At 40.2% G+C, this 18,464-nt stretch overlaps 1 protein-coding gene across 1 annotated transcript in view; it reads left to right on the forward strand.

The window, feature by feature from the left end:
- Positions 1-18,464, forward strand: part of LOC135205406 (sortilin-related receptor-like) — a 292,014-nt gene that overhangs the window by 20,869 nt on the left and 252,681 nt on the right. The window contains 1 exon segment of the mRNA XM_064235930.1: positions 17,973-18,206. Coding sequence (XP_064092000.1) covers positions 17,973-18,206 — 234 coding nt within the window.

Consider the following 18,464-nt stretch of genomic DNA (forward strand, 5'->3'; position numbering starts at 1 on the left):
AAGTGTCAGGCCTCTGGAGAGGGGAACAGAGGTCCTGGCACATAAACTTAAAAGAGTTGGAGGCCATTCGGTTGGCTCTTCAATTCTTCGAAGAACGATTGGTGGGCCGAGTTGTCCAGATCAACTCGGACAACACTACGGCTCTCGCTTACATCAAAAAGCAGGGGGGGGGACACTCTTGATCACTGTTCATGATAGCGAGAGACATCCTTCTATGGGCGAAAGCTCGAAGCATAGTGATCCTAACAAGGTTCATTTCAGGAATACAAAATGTTCGAGTGGATCTTTTAAGCCGTCAACATCAGATGCTTCCCACAGAATGGACCCTACATCTAGAGGTTTGTCAAGAGCTATGGAAGTTGTGGGGACGGCCGCTAGTCGACCTCTTCGCAACCTCGAAAACGAAGCGGCTTCCGATTTATTGCTCTCCAGTTCTCGACCCGGAAGCAATAGCGGTAGATGCCATCCTATGGGACTGGACGGGGATGGACGTTTACGCTTTTCCCCCGTTCAAACTCTTAGGAGAGGTAACAAGGAAGTTTGCGGTGTCGCCAGGAGCGAGAATGACTCTGATCGCCCCCGTTTGGCCCTCAAGCGATTGGTTCACGGGAGTGTCTACTCTTCTGGTAGACTTCCCGAGAACCCTGCCAGAGAGAGTAGATCTTCTCAAACAGCCCCACTTCGAGAGGTACCACGGAAACCTTTCCGTTCAGACTATCAAGAAGTTGGCCAGAGCGAGAGGTTTTTCAAGACCAGTGGCAGAGGCTATTGCCAATGCGAGAAAGAGCTTCCTCTCGAGCAGTTTATCAGTCGAAGTGGGCTGTCTTCAGGAGATGGTGTAGAAAAAAGGAATGGTATTTGTTCCTCCTCCACGACCTCTGTGAACCAAATCGCTGAGTTTCTCCTGCATTTGAGAAATGTGGACAGACTGGCAGTGCCCACAATAAAAGGATACAAGAGTATGCTGTCAGCTGTCTTCCGTCACAGAGGGTTAGACCTGACAAATGATAAAGACCTTCACGATCTTTTGAGATTGTTTGAGACAACTAAAGTACTGCAACCGAAGGTCCCATCATGGAACCTTGATGTAGTTCTAAGGTTCTTGATGTCGGCTCCCTCCCCTTTGAACCTCTGCATGCTGCCCGTTCGTTGAAAGACACTACTAGAAAGGCGATTTTCCTAACTGCTCTTGCCACGGCAAAAAGGGTTAGTGAAATTCAAGCAATTAGTAAATATGTGGGTTTCAGAGGACACAGTGCAGTGTGCTCCTTGAATCCTAATTTCTTAGCTAAGAATGAGAACCCATCTAACCCCTGGCCAAAAACCTTTGAAATCAAGGGGTTAGCAGAGCTCATCGGACAAGAGCCAGAGAGAGTCCTGTGCCCTGTCAGGGCTCTCAAATTTTATTTGCAAAAGACCAAAGATTGTCGGGGGTCCTTCTGAAAATCTATGGTGCTCTGTTAAGAGACCCGACTTTCCTATGTCGAAGAATGCACTGGCATTCTTTTTACGAAGCACCATCAGGGAGGCCCATGCGTCCTGCCCGGATGGTGATCTGAAAACTTTGAAAAATAAAAGCCCATGAAGTGAGAGCTGTTGGAACTTCAATGGCATTTCAAAAGAATATGGCACTTAACGATATCATTAGTGCTACTTTTTGGCGAAGCAACTCTGTGTTTGCTTCACATTACCTGCGGGATGTGAAGACGGCACAGTAATCAAGAAGTCAGCTATGCTAACAGGTAAGGAACCAAGATGTCAATCATCTGCACTTGAGGTGTTTCCAAAATCCTTCTATTCTGTCCCTTCCCACCTCCAATGGTGGGATTCAGCTATATATATATCTGACAGGTAAGTTTCATGAACAAAATGTTATTGTCATGATACAATAAAGTTTGTTCATACTTACCTGGCAGATATATATAATTTAAGTACCCACCCACCTCCCCTCAGGGGACAGTGGTATGAAAAATCTGAATAGAAAATGGGAATGGTTCCTGATATCCGCCTCCCAGCGGCGGGAATGGGTACTAACCACCTGGCCGCCCACTGCGTGTGCCGGGAGTTTTTGATTCTGTCGGACGTCGAGAATACAGCTATATATATATCTGCCAGGTAAGTATGAACAAACTTTATTGTATCATGACAATAACATTTTTATTTTATTCCTTTGTGTTTGCCTGATTCAGAAGCTGTTCTTTATTACAGTTGAACTTTTCGAGTAAACTTATGTGGACCTTTCCAATTTTTGCCAAAATTTTTGAAAGCAAATAAATGAGAAAACATATCATGGCTTAACGTGGAGTTAAATCCGAAGCTAATAGTGAGAACTGTGGTAGATCCATCATCTACCCGACAATGTTCGGACCTGTTTTTCAGGCGGAACTATTCTGTGGAGCTGGACCACGGATTCCAGGGGGGTCCTGGTTCTAGGAATAGACTCTCGGCATTCTATCCAGTTTGCCCATAATGTGATTAGGATGGGGATAATTGTATTAACATAATACTCTTAGTCTAGCAAGCGGCGGTTCTGCTTTACACTTGGGCCATACTAATCATGTTATTGCCATCCCCTTTTGGGGTAGGGTAGGGATGCGGACATTTGGGAGTCCTTTCTCACTTGTGCCTTTGGCAGAAAATTTAACTTCGCGAAGGGCCAATGATATCTTTTCAAGAATTTGTGTGTGTGTGTGTGTGTGTGTGTGTGTGTGTGTGTGTGTGTGTGTGTGTGTGTGTGTGTGTGGTGTGTGTGTAAAAACTCAAATTTATGACTGTGAAATAAATGATTTGAGTACCCCTGGGCCCCATGATGGAAAAAACTACGGCACAGTTGATGACCATTGGCACGTCACTCCCGAATTTCCTAGGTACTGCCACAAGTAGTGAAAGTACTATAAAAGATACAAAGGACACCCTGTTCCAAGTAAAGCAGAAGAGCCAGAAAAACCAAATAGAGTGCATAAATACAAAAGAAACAACAAAAATAAATTGGTAAACTCCAATATCGTAAACAATGGAACATATATGATGAACAATAATTCTGAATTAGAGACAATAATCCTCTCAGCAATACAGAAAAAATATAAAAATCATAATAGACAAGCAACATACATAAAAACAAGGACCAAAAAGAAACAAAATGACCGACTTAATCCCACATTGGTACATTTTGATGACCTCTTTGGACCTGATAATGGTCAAGATTTCTAGTCCTCAAAGCTGACAACAAATCTCAGCAGCGATGCTAGAAAACAAATTACTTAACATATATCCAACACAAGACATGGAATGCAGACACATCAAGGACAATGAATGGCTTATCCAAGTAACCAATAAAAAGCAGTCCACTGCCTTTTTAAGTATAACAGAAATAAATAATATAAAGGTAATAATTACAAGCCATGAAACATTGAATTATGTACAGGGTACAGTCATCCTACCCAACAATATCGAGCAGGAGCTTCCTTCAAAACAACTATTGCTAGACTCCCCCCTAAAATTGAGATGTAACAATATCCAGGATTTAGAAATATACTCTATTTCAAGTAGGAAAGATAAAAGTAAAAATATCAACATGCCAAAATAAAATTTACAGCCAAGACTTACCATTTAAAATAAAAAATTCTTGGACAAAATAGAGAAGTTCGTCCTTTTGTTTCCTAAACCATTACAATGTACACAGTGCTCAAGGTATGGACATACATACAAAAGATGCCGTAATAAAGCTATATGTGCAGTCTGTGGCATCAGATGACCATACCACTAATTGGAACTGTAAACAATCAAAATGTATTAATTGTGGACTAGCCCATCACGCAAAATCTAAGGAGTGTTCATTTTACCAATATAACACAGAACTTCAGTTTGTTAATAAATAGGACAGGAATGTCAGTCATGGAAGCCAGACTTGAGCTAAAAGTAAGAGGCGTTAACAATCCATCCAAACCCCCACCTTTTCAAATGTGACTAAAAATCAAGACATCAAACAGCAACAATGAAAACAACAGTATAGTATAAACATGGAAAAACTGGATTTCATACCAAATAATACTGGAAACCCAAATGAAAGTGATATTACAACAACCAATACCACACCAACATAGATGATTCAGTATCCATGGAAAGAACTTCCATAGAAGAAGAATTAAATAATGATGATAATCGAACTGGCAAAAAGAAAGAATTCTAGAAAGAACCCCACCTAAGGGAAAAAAAGTAAATATTGAAAATTACAATCAATCCAGAGAGACTCCAACTACACCAGGAACATTTTAAAAAAAGATATTAAACTAACCTCATCACAAAGTGGAAATAAACAATTACCCTCAATCTCAATCAAACAGCCAACATCTGGACAGTAAAGATCACTCCTTTACAATTTCCATCAAATAATACTAATGAAAATCATACCATTAAACCAAACCAAAATATAACTATCACCCCCAACCATCCACAAGACCGAAATATCCCAATTAACAACAACAAAACAAATAACCCCTCAAACCAACAGTCCTTATCACTACAGAAAAGGAACAATAGAATTACAAAACCAGAAATTTCTAAAGCTAGACCCCAAAAACTTCTGAACCAATAATTAACATTACCAAACATGCTTCATCTTGTGGTTGTAATGAATGCTTTGTAAGTACATATAACCAACTAACTACCAAGACAGAGGACACAGTACGAAATTGTATTGATTCAATTTTACCAAATTAGGAGGTGCCCTTTAACACACCAACATGAGAACGAATTATGTTCTGAATCCTTAAAATACAAAAAGGAAATTATAAAATCAAAAATAGACTTATTAATATTCAACTATGAAAAACAAACAACTGCAGAATCTAATAACCAACATACAAATACACGATTAAAAAACCACAAATAAATTCAAATGCATATAAACTACAAGATAAAGTAAAATCAGCAATCAATTTACAGAATTTAACACCAACCAATTCCTCCCAATAATGGAATATAAAATCATTCAATGGAATATAAATGGTCTCTTAAACCGACTACGTCTGGGTGAATTACAAAGAATCATACGAGACTACAACCAATGTGCATATGTCTACAACATATAGGAAGTAACCCTACAAATATCCAAACCCACTATAAAAATTGCCTGTTATTCACCAACTGACGGTGGAAAATTAGGCACAGCCATATACGTTCATAATAGCATTACATATGAACCTGTTGACATACCATCTATGCCATATCAAATAACATCAATTAAACTGTATATGCCTGATAAAAGTAAAATTACTATTTGTAATTTATATAACCAACCAAATTTCAATGCAAATTTCAGTGATTTTTCTGAACTTATTAGCAAAAAGTATACAGGAACCACTAACTTATAGTAGGAGATTTTAATGCACATAATCCATTATGGGATATAATAACCCCACTGACACATCCGGAATCAACATAGAGAATACTATAATGAAACACATCTGTATTGTCTCAATGAAAGCGAAGTTCCAACATATTTTTCAAATACACACCTAACCTTTTCTTCAATTGACATTTCATTATGTTCAAATGATGTAGCGGAGAAATTTGAATGGAACGTCCTAGACGATTCATACACAAGTGACCATTTCCCAATCATTCTGAACTACTTAAGTAATGTCAAAATATTGCCACCTACAAGATATAATATCCAAAAAGCTAACTGGGGGGATAAATATTTCCTATACACAGAAACATACCACCATTCCCACATAATGAAGATCACAATACTACATGTGAATCCTTCTCAAACTTCATAATAAATGCTGCAGATAAAAGTATTCCAAAACCAAAACACATTCCACAAAATCCCCTGTCCCATGGTGGAATCCACATTAACAACATTAAGTAAAACTAAAACATATTATTTGAGTCGCAATCTAAACAGACTCAAAACTCGCCTTAAATCACTCAACAAAATGCCCTATAGTATAAACATATTAAACAAAATAGTTATAACAAACATAACAATTAACCACATTAAACCACTATATAACAAATATACAGCCAAATTTAGAAAAACGGTAATAGCTGAAAAAATCGCATCATGGAAGGAATATGTCTCAAACATATCTTCAAACACATCCACAAGGGATGTCTGGCAAAAGATAAGGAAAATCAATGGAAAACATATAAGACCTCCAACCAAGAAGTGCAATACATTTAAATGGAAAAATATACCATGATACTTATGAAATATCAAACATAATTGGGAAACATTTTGAAAACATCAGTGCTTACTCCAGCCTAGATACACATTTTCAAGTATCAGAAAACAAAAAGAAAATATAATACTCAATTTTGAAACTCTTGAAGACCTGGAATATAACTATATTTTTAACATGGATGAACTAGATAATGCCATCAACTCTTGTCATCCCTCTGCACCAGGATATGATAAAATATCATTTGAAATGATAGAAAAATTAGCTCCTATAGCTAAATCATATTTATTAAAATTTTACAATAGTATCTGGCTAAAACGTGTCTTTCCTGATAAATGGAAACATGCCATAATTATTCCAATAAACAAACCAGGAAAGGATGCAAGTAATCATCCAATTATAGACCGATATCTCTAACAAGTTGCCTATGCAAAATCTTAGAAAAAATGGTTAATGCACGATTAACGTATGTAATAACCAAAGAATCCATTTTAACACCAACACAATCTGGTTCAATAGCTGGCAGATCAACCCTAGATCTTAAAACAAATTTCAGAAGATCATATCAAAAAAGGCTTTGAACAAAAGAAATTAACAGTAGCTATATTTTTGATATAGAAAAAAGCATACGATACAACATGGAAACATAACATCATGCAAAAACTCCACTCCAAGGGACTAAGAGGCCACTTACCAATATTTATTAAGAACTTCTTAACAAACAGAACTTTTCAAGTAAGAGTAGAAAATTCTACTCAGTAACCTATAAACTGGAAGAAGGAATCCCTCAAGTAGTGTCTTGAGCTGTACATTGTTTGCTTTAGCAATCAATGACATTACTATAAATTTACCAAGTGGTGTAAAAAACAGTTTTATATGTTGATGACTTTGTCATTTACTATACGAGTAGTAATCTGAGACATGCTCAGAGAGTTCTCAGTACTGCCATTTCAAATATATGTAGTTGGGCAAATTCAGTTGGATTTAAATTTTCAACTGATAAAACAAAAGCAATCGTCTTCTACAAAGACAAAAGGTGGATGAAGAACCAAACAATCAAACTGCATCTTTATAGCACTGAAATACAATTTTGTACAAAAATCAAGTATCTAGGAGTATATTTGATCAACATTTAAATTGGAAAGAGCACATCAAATACATTAAAGCCAAGGGCATCAAAGCCCTTGCCATATTAAAAAAAGTTATCACACACTAAATTGGGGAGCAAAGCGAGACCATTTTATTAATGATATATAAGGCAACAGTCTTATCCATAATAGATTACTGCTGTCCAATATATTCATCCGCCTCAGAATCTGCATTAAAATCTCTCGATGCAGTGCACCATGAAGGCGTGCGATTGTGCACAGGAGCTTTCCGATCGTCCCCAACAAACTCACTTTTGGTGGGAGGCAGGTGTTTTGGCCCTTAAAACATCACCGTAATTTAATAACAATACAAAGAGGTCTTTCAATGCAAGCAGGATCGTCTCCTGCAACTTACTGCTTCCAAAACTGTAATCAAGTAACAGCAGTTAATAGTACTAGCTCTTTCCCAAAAAGAGCTAGATACATAATGGAACATACATAATATGAATCCAATTTTTCACCCACCAATGAATTGCCACCACCATGGATTTTAAATAGAGTAAAGATATGTACTCCCTGTCTTACCTACTCAAAAACAAATGACAAGTACGGAAAATGTACCGCCAACATGCTTTGGAGCAGATTAGAAGAAAAGGCGACAAATTTATGATATATACAGACGGCTCCAAAAATAATGTTGGAGTAGGAGCATCTGCATATTCGAAAAATATGTTAAGTAAAAAAAGCCTACCTTCAATATCATCAGTATTTACTGCTGAAGTCACAGCCATACAGATGGCTCAGATATGATATCTGAGGCAAAAGCAAGTGTCTCTGTTATTTTCAGTGACTCACGTAGCGCTATAGATGCAATAAGACAGTATAAACCAGGAAACCAAATAGTACAGGAAATTCAAATAAAAATTCATCAACTCCTCCAATCAGGAATATCAATGGAAAATATGTTTGGATCCCAGCACGCGTGGGAATAAAAGGAAATGAATATGCAGACTCTGCTGCCAAACTTAGCCTGCACTATCCCTCCAACAATTTCATATGCCCCAGTGTCAGACTGGTCAAAATCAGTTAAAAACATTAATTTTACCAGGATTTGGAAAGAAAGAATGGGCCTCTGTGCCAAACACAATAAACTTAAAAATATAAAAAACTGAAGTCTATGCTGGAGGACATCCTCACAGGAGGAAAGAGCAAAAGAGGTGATCCTAGCAAGGCTACGTATAGGACACACAAGATTCTCACATGGTCACTTGATGTCAACACCACATGCTGACCCAGTGAAATGTAACAGATGTCAAACACCCATGACAGTACAGCATTTGCTTGTTGAGTGCCCAATTGGACCCGCAAAGATCTATTTATCTGCGGAGTTCGGAAATGAAAAATATTCTTGCGGAAAGCAGGGATTTTTCAATTAATAAAATCATAAATTTTTTAAATAAGACGGGTTTCTCAAATAAAGTCTAATTTTTTTTTTTTTTTTTTCTTTTTTTTTTTTTTTTTTCAGGATTGATCCCTGAGAACCAGCCCGAGAAGAGTCTACTTGAGACTCAGAGGTCTGGAAAAACTAACACCTATTAATAATAATAATAATAATTACAGTTGAACATCTGTAATTTACTGTTTAGCTAATTTTTGTGTGTAATTGTAGGTATATTATTTATTCATGCTAGAAGAGGTATGAATAGATTTTAGCTTCTACTTACTCTACTGCACCTTGAGATATTGTACTATGGCCTAGTACATATACAAAACTTATTTTTGACAGCGTTAACAGTAATTAGGTGGGTTATCAGTGAAGTTTGTAAAGAATTTCTGGCATATTTATTTGTTGGTTGGTTTATTGTATGTACATTGATTCCTTATTTTCTTGGAGGTGAAGTGTCCTTAGATATCAAGTACGTAATACATTTATTCCTAACTTTCCTTGTTTGCTTGTCCAGTAATTGAAATTTTGTTCATGAAACTTACCTGTCAGATATATATATAGCTGTATTTTCTGAAGTCCGACAGAAATTCAAAAACTTCCGGCACACACAGTGGTCGGCCAGGTGGTTAGTACCCATTCCCGCCGCTGGGAGGCGGGTATCAGGAACCAGTCCCATTTTCTATTCATAATTTTTCTGTCGCCGGTGCTGGAAACACCTGTTTTCAGTACCTCCGTCTTAGGATTTTGGAAACTTCATGGCCGCTAAATATCCTAATTGTCTTTTGATTTATTGACTTGGATTTGTGGCTAGGCATACGCTATCTTAAATTGTTTTGAATATGATTCATTTTTGTATATCTGAATCTAGTTAGGCTAGTTTCAGAGGGTGTTGTCTGCTAATAGATGTGGCTACCGAAAGCTTCGGTAGTTCCGCACTCGATATGCACGAGGCTATGTGTCTTGCTTCTTTGTTGAGATTTGTCATGTAAGGAGTGTGAGACTTTGTCTAATTCCATAAGGAAGACGTATGATTAATATGTACGCAATTAATCAGTAAATAAACAAAGTCAGGGTAGGCTAACCTACCTGTAGACTATTTTGCCTAACCCTGTAGTATGGCCTATGGGCTATAAAATATGTCCTCGTGAGGTAATGCCCTTTACGTTATAGATTCCATCTGTATCTTGGAATTCTAAGGTGCTCGCTCTCCTATCATGTGGTGAAAAGTGCTACTTCTGTAGTGTTACTCCTAACCCTGTAATGTTGCCTTCGGGCCCTAAACAGTTTCTGTAGAGGGTATTGACCTTTCTCTGATACTCTATCGATTCGTAACTTAGAATCGAAATGCTGGCTTGGAAAGCAAAAGTGAAGTGGCTAAGTGCAGTGACAGTGCCCCTTGTGTAGTGGAGGGTGCGTCAGATCGGCCTTATTTCGCCTCTAGGGCCGGGACCTCTGCTTGACTCCCAGGAACAGGGAGAGAGCATGTCGAAAAAGCCCAAAGGAGGGTTACGAGGAACTCCACCGATCTGACGTTGCCTTCGGCAGACCTGAAGTTACTCCTAGGCTGCCAAAGTGCGTGCACGAATCCTGAAGGATTGCTTCTCGTCCTCCGAAGCGTCCTCCCTGCGCCAGGGTTTGGAGCTTTCGGAAGGACTCGCCGCCCTCTAAATAGAAGCTTTATAGAAGAGACGTTTCACGTCCTCTCTCTCTCTCTCGTCATGCGTTTGCAGTGAGAAGTAAGAAGGCGAACGTCGCCTGAACTCGGTTTTTACGTCTTTCCACCAGATAAAATAAAAGGGGAAAGCAAGTCATATTAGCAGGACGCTTTTGAGCGCGGATGTCCTAGCTTTGTTGCTGTGAGAATAGAAGGCGTTCCCTCGCCCCGCGTATTCTCACACGATCAACCCTTCACCTGAGACTGCTTCGTGCAGTCGGTTTTCTCTCCGAGATGTCTAATGCTCTTCCCTGAAGGCAGTTTCGCTTGCATTGACGCCTGTCAGGAGCGACGCTTTTCTGCACGCTTTTTTTTTTGACGCTCGGCTTGGACGGGACGTTCGGATGGACGCCAGGCGCGCGCGTTTGTGCACGCCAAGCGCGCACCAGTAGCAGAGGCCGAGCGCACGCCAGTGGATACCGCAGTGCGCGGCGCGCGATAGTGCTCGCTGCTCGCCAGCGACGCCGCCAGCGGGGCGGGCGTAGTGCTCGCTGCTCGCCAGTGGACGCCGAGCGGGCGCGCCGAGAGTGCTCGCTGCTCGCCAGTGGACGCCGATGGCTTCGCAGCCGAGAGTGCTCGCTGCTCGCGCCAATGGACGCCGAGCGTGCTCGCTGCTAGTCAGTGGACGCCGAGCGCGCACGCCAGGTGTGTCGCCTGGCTGAACGTTTCTGTTGAAGTCTTCAAGCTGATTTAGGCCTGAACGATTTTTTTACCCTAACTTGTTGCCGTGATCCCTTCTACATCGCCTGCGAAGAATGTGAAGTAAGCAGTGCTTCGGAGGAAGCTTAAAGTGAAAGGCAACTTCGTTTTCGAAACCCACAAGACCACGGGTTTCGTGAATTATAGAGGTCTTTGTCAGTAATATTGCTTTTCGTAAAGTCCAGGATTGGATGGAGTTATGGAAAGCTCAAGGAAAGATCTCTTTTGCTCTACCAGCAGTCAATGACTTTGCGGTAAGGCAGCTATGGGTTTATGTAAAGCTCGACGTCTGCACGTCAGGACTCTCGGCAACGTTCAGTAGGATTCTTGCAAAGGCACTCATCAAAAGGAGGAAAGCGCAAGACAGGACTTCCTTTGCCATACTGCCAATAAATTTTGATACGGGAGAGGAAGCTGGTTGGAGAGTTTCTTCCTCTTCCAGGTAATTTGCAAGCTTTTTAGCTCATCTGAAAGGGCTTTTCAGATGATTGATTTTGTTGTTAGTTCCTAGTCGGGACTTACGCTGCCGAATTGAACATCGTCGTTCTACCTGTCGTAAGCCGTCTCTTAACAGGATTCTTGCCCCTTCCTCGTTTGAGACGGGAATCGAAAATAAAATGCTCGACTTCCTGGATTACGTTTGTCAATTCAGTGAATTTCCCCCATTGACAATATACTATCGTTTTGTCAAGTAAGTGGGTATCCCCTCATTGACAAATTATCTCTTTGTCCCGTAAATGGGTTAGTTCTCATTGACAAACTTCTCATTAACTTTATATTGCGTAAGCGGATAAGCTCTTATTGACAAGATTCGGAAGAGCTCTCATTCATCATTCGCAGACTCGTACAAGAAATAGACTTGTAGACTACGTCAATGAACGCTTATGTCCAATAAACATAAGAAGCTTGAGCTGTCCGCTTCAATTCTCTTGAGTTTTGTTTATGAAACTTGCCTGTCAGATATGTATGTAGCTGTATTTCCGAATTCAGCTATAGTATATATGTCTGCCCAGGTAAGTATGAAAAAAACTTTATTGCAATATAATATCATATTTTGCCTTGCGTTATTTTACTACTGGTTGGCTCAGTCATATATACGCTTGCTGTAGTTACCTCTTCGGATGGCAACCGAGAGGTCTATTGTCTATTAATTTAAGGACATTTAATCGTTACTCCCTGCAGCCTTCCAGGAGTTTCCGATTTATCTTTTACCGTTGTATGTAGTGTTATGACGACACAAACGCATCTATATATTTAGACGTTTTCTGTTTCGCTTAAATATACCAGCTTGAGAGTCTCTTTATGCTAAAAATTACGGACCTATTTCTTCGTAGAAATAGGGTAGCTGGCAACCCAGGCATAAAGTTAAGAGACGACGATCGTAAGCTGCTGCTGTCACTGTCCTCTCCGCCAGTCCAAACGAGGCAGTACCAGCTCGTTCGCTGTCATGCGCTGTAGGTTACGTCTCTCTCTCCTGCGGGATTGACTGACTAACCGTATCTCTGTGCTGGCAGTTACGTCTCTCTCTCTCTCCTGCGGGATTGACTGACTAACTGTATCTCTGCCCTACAATCACGGACTTTAGCCTAAGATTGAGGGGATTTCTTACATGATGAATAAACATTGCATTCGTTTTTGCCTTACTATGTTCTCAGAGATATCTCTTACTCCTTTCGGTGCTCGTTACCGCACGGTATAGGACTACGAGTCTACCGCAACATTTCACTATTATATGCTCTCCTGCTTAGGCAAAGCGCAGCCTTTTTAGGAAGTAAACCATACTGTGTGATGAATGGATGAGCTTGCTGGGGACCATTTCCTTCCTAAGAAGTTTGTTTCCCTGAATAGACTGCAAATTCAGACCTCTACAGTTTTTTCCTACCGGAAACTGAAATTTTATTAAAGATCTAGGAATGATTCTGAAACATCTCTCGGTGCGTTAAGTATCACTTGAGGTGATAGAAAGAAGGTGCCAGACATCTGGAGTTTTTTGGGTTTCAGATGTCCTGGATCATAATCTGAAAGAAGTGGAAGCAATTCTGTCGTCCCTCCAGTCCGGGAACGAGTTTTTGGAACCAGTGGTCCATATCAACTCTGATCTTTCCACAGCTCTCTCATATCTTAGGAAGTATCTTCTCTCGGTCCCTGTTCGGGGGTTTTACGAGAAAGAGCCTATTATAACAACAGACGTAGAATGTAACGATCCTCTAGAGGCTCGTTACAGGATTGCAAAAGTCCGTACGAATCGTCTCGATCGACGGCAGCAACTACTGACTTCCGAGTGGAATCTTTCTTTAGAAGTATGTTGAGAGTTATGGAGACTTTAGGGACGTCCTTTCATACATCCTCTTCGCTATGATATTGAACAGGGATGGATGTTAGTCTCTTTTCCCCTTTTTCAAACGCTTAGGAAATGTAATAAGATGATTTATACCAATCACAGGGAGAGCGACAATGACGCTAATCGCCCCATGTTGGCCTTCAAGATCCTAGATTCACAGAGGTCACGTCCTTCAAGGACCTTTTCCGAGAGAGTCGGTCTACTTTAACACGAAAGGTACCTATAACCTCTCCGCTCTGAGTCTACGTTCAGACTATCGAGATGTTGACAGCATAAGATTGCCGTCTTCCCTTTCCGTTTGAAGAATGGGATAAGCTGGCAGTCACAACTATTAAAGAATACGCAAATATGTTGTTGACGGCCTTTGGGCTCAGAGTTTATTTGCTTCTGTCAAACAACAAAGCCCTTCACGATCTTTGAGTTCTGTGGAATCTCGAAACTCGCTCACCATCTACTTTTTGTCTCACCTGTTTTCTCGGAGTCAGACACTCGTGCGAGATCAGGAGACACATAGTAGCCCTGAGTTTCTTGTTGACGAAGTCGGTTGCGTTTACACACCCCGATGATCGTTTAACATGAGACCAGGTTGGACTGTCAGGCATTCGTCCTTCGGGACTGAATCGCCTTTTTGCTCCTCGCTCCTTTCTCCTGGCACCAGAAGCTCGAGTCAGGAGTGGCTCAGGAGTTGATTCGCTAACGACGTTGGGTTGCGTTCATACCCCAAGGTTTGCTTAGCTTGAATCGCCCAGGCAGTCCAGGACACTCATCCTTCAGCGAAGAATAGTGCCTTATGGTCTTCAGTGGGGACAGCCTTGCTGTCCTTGATGCGTCTGACTGGTCAACTGGTCGGTCACCTGACTTTAGTACAGACTGACTGACTGTGCATGTCCAGATCGAAGCTTTCAATATGGAACTTAGACATAGTCTGAAGTTCTTGATGTCAAAGCATTCAAACATCTCCTACCTGTTAACTTCTTGCACGTGATCAGGAAGGCCCTTTTCTAACCACCCTAGATACGACAAAGAGGGTTAGTGAGGTTTTTCAGCCATCGTCAGAAGTTTGGCATTAGAGAACACAGGCGGTGCGTTCTCTAAGCCTTCCGTTGTGGCCTAAGAATGGAAACCCGTCTTGTTCTTGGGCCAGGAGCTTGGAATCAAGGATGGCACAAGTTATTGGGCAGGAGCCAGAGAGAGTCCTGTGCCCTGTCAGGTCTCTCAAGTTTTATCTACATAAAACTCAAGAAAGTCGAAGTCGTACGGACAATCTGCAGTGTTCCGAAAAGACCAGACTTGCCCATATCGAAGAACACCCTGGCTTTATTGTTAAGGAGTTCTTTCAAAAAAGCTTCCTTCATTGGTGTTGGCACAAAGATTTGAAATCTTTTGATTTGAATGCTCACGAGGTGAGGGCGCGGCCTCGGAAGCATTTCAACAGAGCATGGCACTCAGCAACATCCTGAGTACCATGTTTTAGCGAAGCAACTCTGTGTTCACTTCACACTCCCTGCGAGATGTGAAGATTTGGGCATATGAGATCTGCTGCTCGCTAGGGCCATACGTGTCTGCAGACACAATCTTGAGGGCAAGTAGTACCACTCATCCTATCCTGTAGAAAATGGTTAGGAAGAGCTCTTAATTTAGTAGTTGAGTCGCCGACAACGGTGACTTCTTAACTCTTAAGCCTTAGTTAACACACCTTAACTTTGGCTAGGTTGGTCAGGTGGTGATATATATTTTTATATATATATTTATTTTTACTTCTTAGCCCTCATGGTATGGTCAATATGGTCTAGTCACGTCGTGGTCTCGCCCCTGTTGACAGATCATCTGGAGTGCACCAGCTATATAGGTCTCTACCTCGCTGGCAACTCTAGTAGCACAAGCAGACTTACTGGCAATAACCACGAAGCCAGCAATGCTAACAGGTGGAACCAAGATGTAAATCATCTGCATGCATTTGTTTCCCAAAATCCTTCTATTCTGTCCCTTCCCACCTCCAACGGTGGGATTCAGCTACAGGCGGTCCCCGGGTTACGACGGTTCTGGCTTACGACGTTCCGAGGTTACGACGCTTTTTCTTAAATATTCAATGGAAAAATCCGTCCTGGGTTACGACGCTTGTTCCGAGGTTACGACGCTGACTCTTCCTCGACCTCCCGAGTTAACGACGCTTTTAAAAACGCATACTATGATAAAAATCCTTTATAGTTTAGCACAGTATATTAATAAAAATAAGTTTCTGGTTAGATTACAACAAAAATTTTGAGATGATGATGATTTTCGACACTTTTTATGTTGTATTTTTCTATGTTTTTTAGTGACGCCTCATATGCGGAACTAGTTTCCGAGCGAATGAATACATACTAGTTTACATATAACAGTCCAAAAGCGCAAATAATGAAAAAATCATTGCTTGTTTCCAGTAATAATAACAAAACGAAGTTTCTGGTTAGATTACAACGCAAATTCCAAGTATCCAAAGAGAGACATTATCCAGTAATTTGATCAGAGAGAGAGAGAGAGAGAGAGAGAGAGAGAGAGAGAGAGAGAGAGAGAGAGAGGAGAGGCGTCTTCCGACGCTCCGAGTTAAGGGACAGAGAAGTGTTTCGTTTCGTTAAACGGCCTCTGACTCATGCCAGTAAATGTTTTGTTGATACTAATAATATAAGCCTATTTAAAGATACGTTTACTTTAATTAGTCTATATGATACGTAAATAGTAATCAACTGTTCTTGTAGCCCTCAATATTTGGCAAAATCGAAGTATCCAAAGAGAGACATTATCCAGTACGTCGTAATTTGATCAGAGAGAGAGAGAGAGAGAGAGAGAGAGAGCGAGAGAGAGAGAGAGAGAAGAGAGAGAGAGAGACGCCTTTGGGCAACAATGGTCCTCGGGGGTTTTTATAGCTTCCTTCTGCTTGATGATCGTGGATATTGTAGAAGGATTTCGACCATACTCGTTTGCCAAATCGACGATACGAACGCCACGTTCATGCTTTGCTATAATTTCATGTTTTGCTTCCATCGAAATCATTTTCTTGGGTTTTTTCTTATCACCTGCTTTGTCTTTAGCTTTGAGACCCATGGTTAATAATAAAATAGACAAAATAACACGAAAAATAGGCGCAAATACAACGAACTAAACAACGACGTGTTAACATGCAGCACCAACAAACAAAACAGGCTGAACGCCATTTATCGGTCGCCTATACAACTAAACTCATCGCAAAATCGTATCTCAAATATTTCGTTGTATATCAAAGCTTGTATTTTTGCAAATTTTCTGTTGTATCTCAAAACATTCGTATATTAGGGCAATCGTATGTCAAGTTTCCAATGTAATTTGATCAGAGAGAGAGAGAGAGAGAGAGAGAGAGAGAGAGAGAGAGAGAGAGAGAGAGAGAGAGAGAGACGCTTTGGCAACAATGGTCTCGGGGATTGACGTAACGTTTATTTTCTGAACAGATAGGACAGAGAAGTGTTCGTTTCATTAAACGGCCTCTGACTCATGGCAGGAAATGTTTTGTTGATACTAATATATAAGCCTATTTAAAGATACATTTACTTTAATTAGTCTATATGATACGTAAATAGTAATCAGCTGTTCTTGTAGCCCTCAAGATTTTGCAAAATCACTCCAGGTTGTACACAAAACTTCAAGAATGTAGTGTCACCAGAGGATTACAATAGTTTTTACCTTCAAGAACCAGCATTCTTTTATGAAAATAACTCCAGGTTGTACATAAAACTACAGGAAAACAACATGGTAGTGTAACCAAAGGATTACAAGTAGGTTTTTATAACTTTTTATTAGTTTAAGACATATTTCCAAGCGTCGTTCCGGCTTACGACGATTTTCGGCTTACAACGCGTCTCAAGAACGGAACCCCCGTCGTAACCCGGGGACTGCCTGTATATATATATCTGACAGGTAAGTTTCATGAACAAAATGATATTGTTATGATACAATAAAGTTTGTTCATACTTACCTGGCAGATATATATAATTAAGTACCCACCCACCTCCCCTCAGGGGACAGTGGAAATAAAAATTATGAATAGAAAATGGGACTGGTTCCTGATACCCGCCTCCCAGCGGCGGGAATGGGTACTAACCACCTGGCCGACCACTGTGTGTGCCGGAAGTTTTTGAATTTCTGTCGGACTTCAGAAAATACAGCTATATATATATCTGCCAGGTAAGTATGAACAAACTTTATTGTATCATAACAATATCATATTGTAAAAAAAATACAGTTCAGGTACTTTTTCTTATTGTGTGGTTTGGTCACAGTACAGTGTTAATTTTCTTCAGGATATGTTGATGGATAGCTGTTAATTTTTTTGTCACTACCAAAGGTAAATAAGGTTTAAAGTTCTAAATAATCTCAAAGTCAGATGTGACTGATATGGCCTTCTTGTTTTCTCCTAATATTTTGTTTGCTATCTTATACAAGGAATGTGTGTTGTATGTTTTCATGTTCTGAATGTTTTCAGTTCCAGTTGAAGGACAGCCATCAGTTTGTGATGATAGACTGGGCAGGTGAGGGAAGTGATGTTATTGTCTGCGTCACACGGGATTCTGAACAAACTCAGTCATCTGCGTCAAATGTCTACATCTCCTATGATTATGGTTCCACTTACGAACAAAAGACTGAAAACTTCAAGACGAAGAGTAGAAAACCAGCCATTATAAATAAATTTTACAAAAATGGAAAGTTTACTTCAAGGGTAAGGAAGTTAGGGTTATATGGTAAAAGTTTTTCTGTTTAATTCAGTGTTTAGATAAGGTATCTCCTCTTTTATCAAATGCTGCGGGGTCTGGTCTTTTGGTAAATGGCAACTTATCACAAGTAACAAAAAGCCTATAAATTTCATTGAACATTTAAATTATCCTGCAGTTTCCAGTTTCTGGATAATATCTACCCTACACTAAGTTATAATTTACATATTCAGTTAGAGGTTTATCTGAAAAATATGTTGTTCTCA

Source organism: Macrobrachium nipponense, chromosome 11, assembly GCF_015104395.2.
Source record: "Macrobrachium nipponense isolate FS-2020 chromosome 11, ASM1510439v2, whole genome shotgun sequence".
NCBI classification, from domain to species: domain Eukaryota; kingdom Metazoa; phylum Arthropoda; class Malacostraca; order Decapoda; family Palaemonidae; genus Macrobrachium; species Macrobrachium nipponense.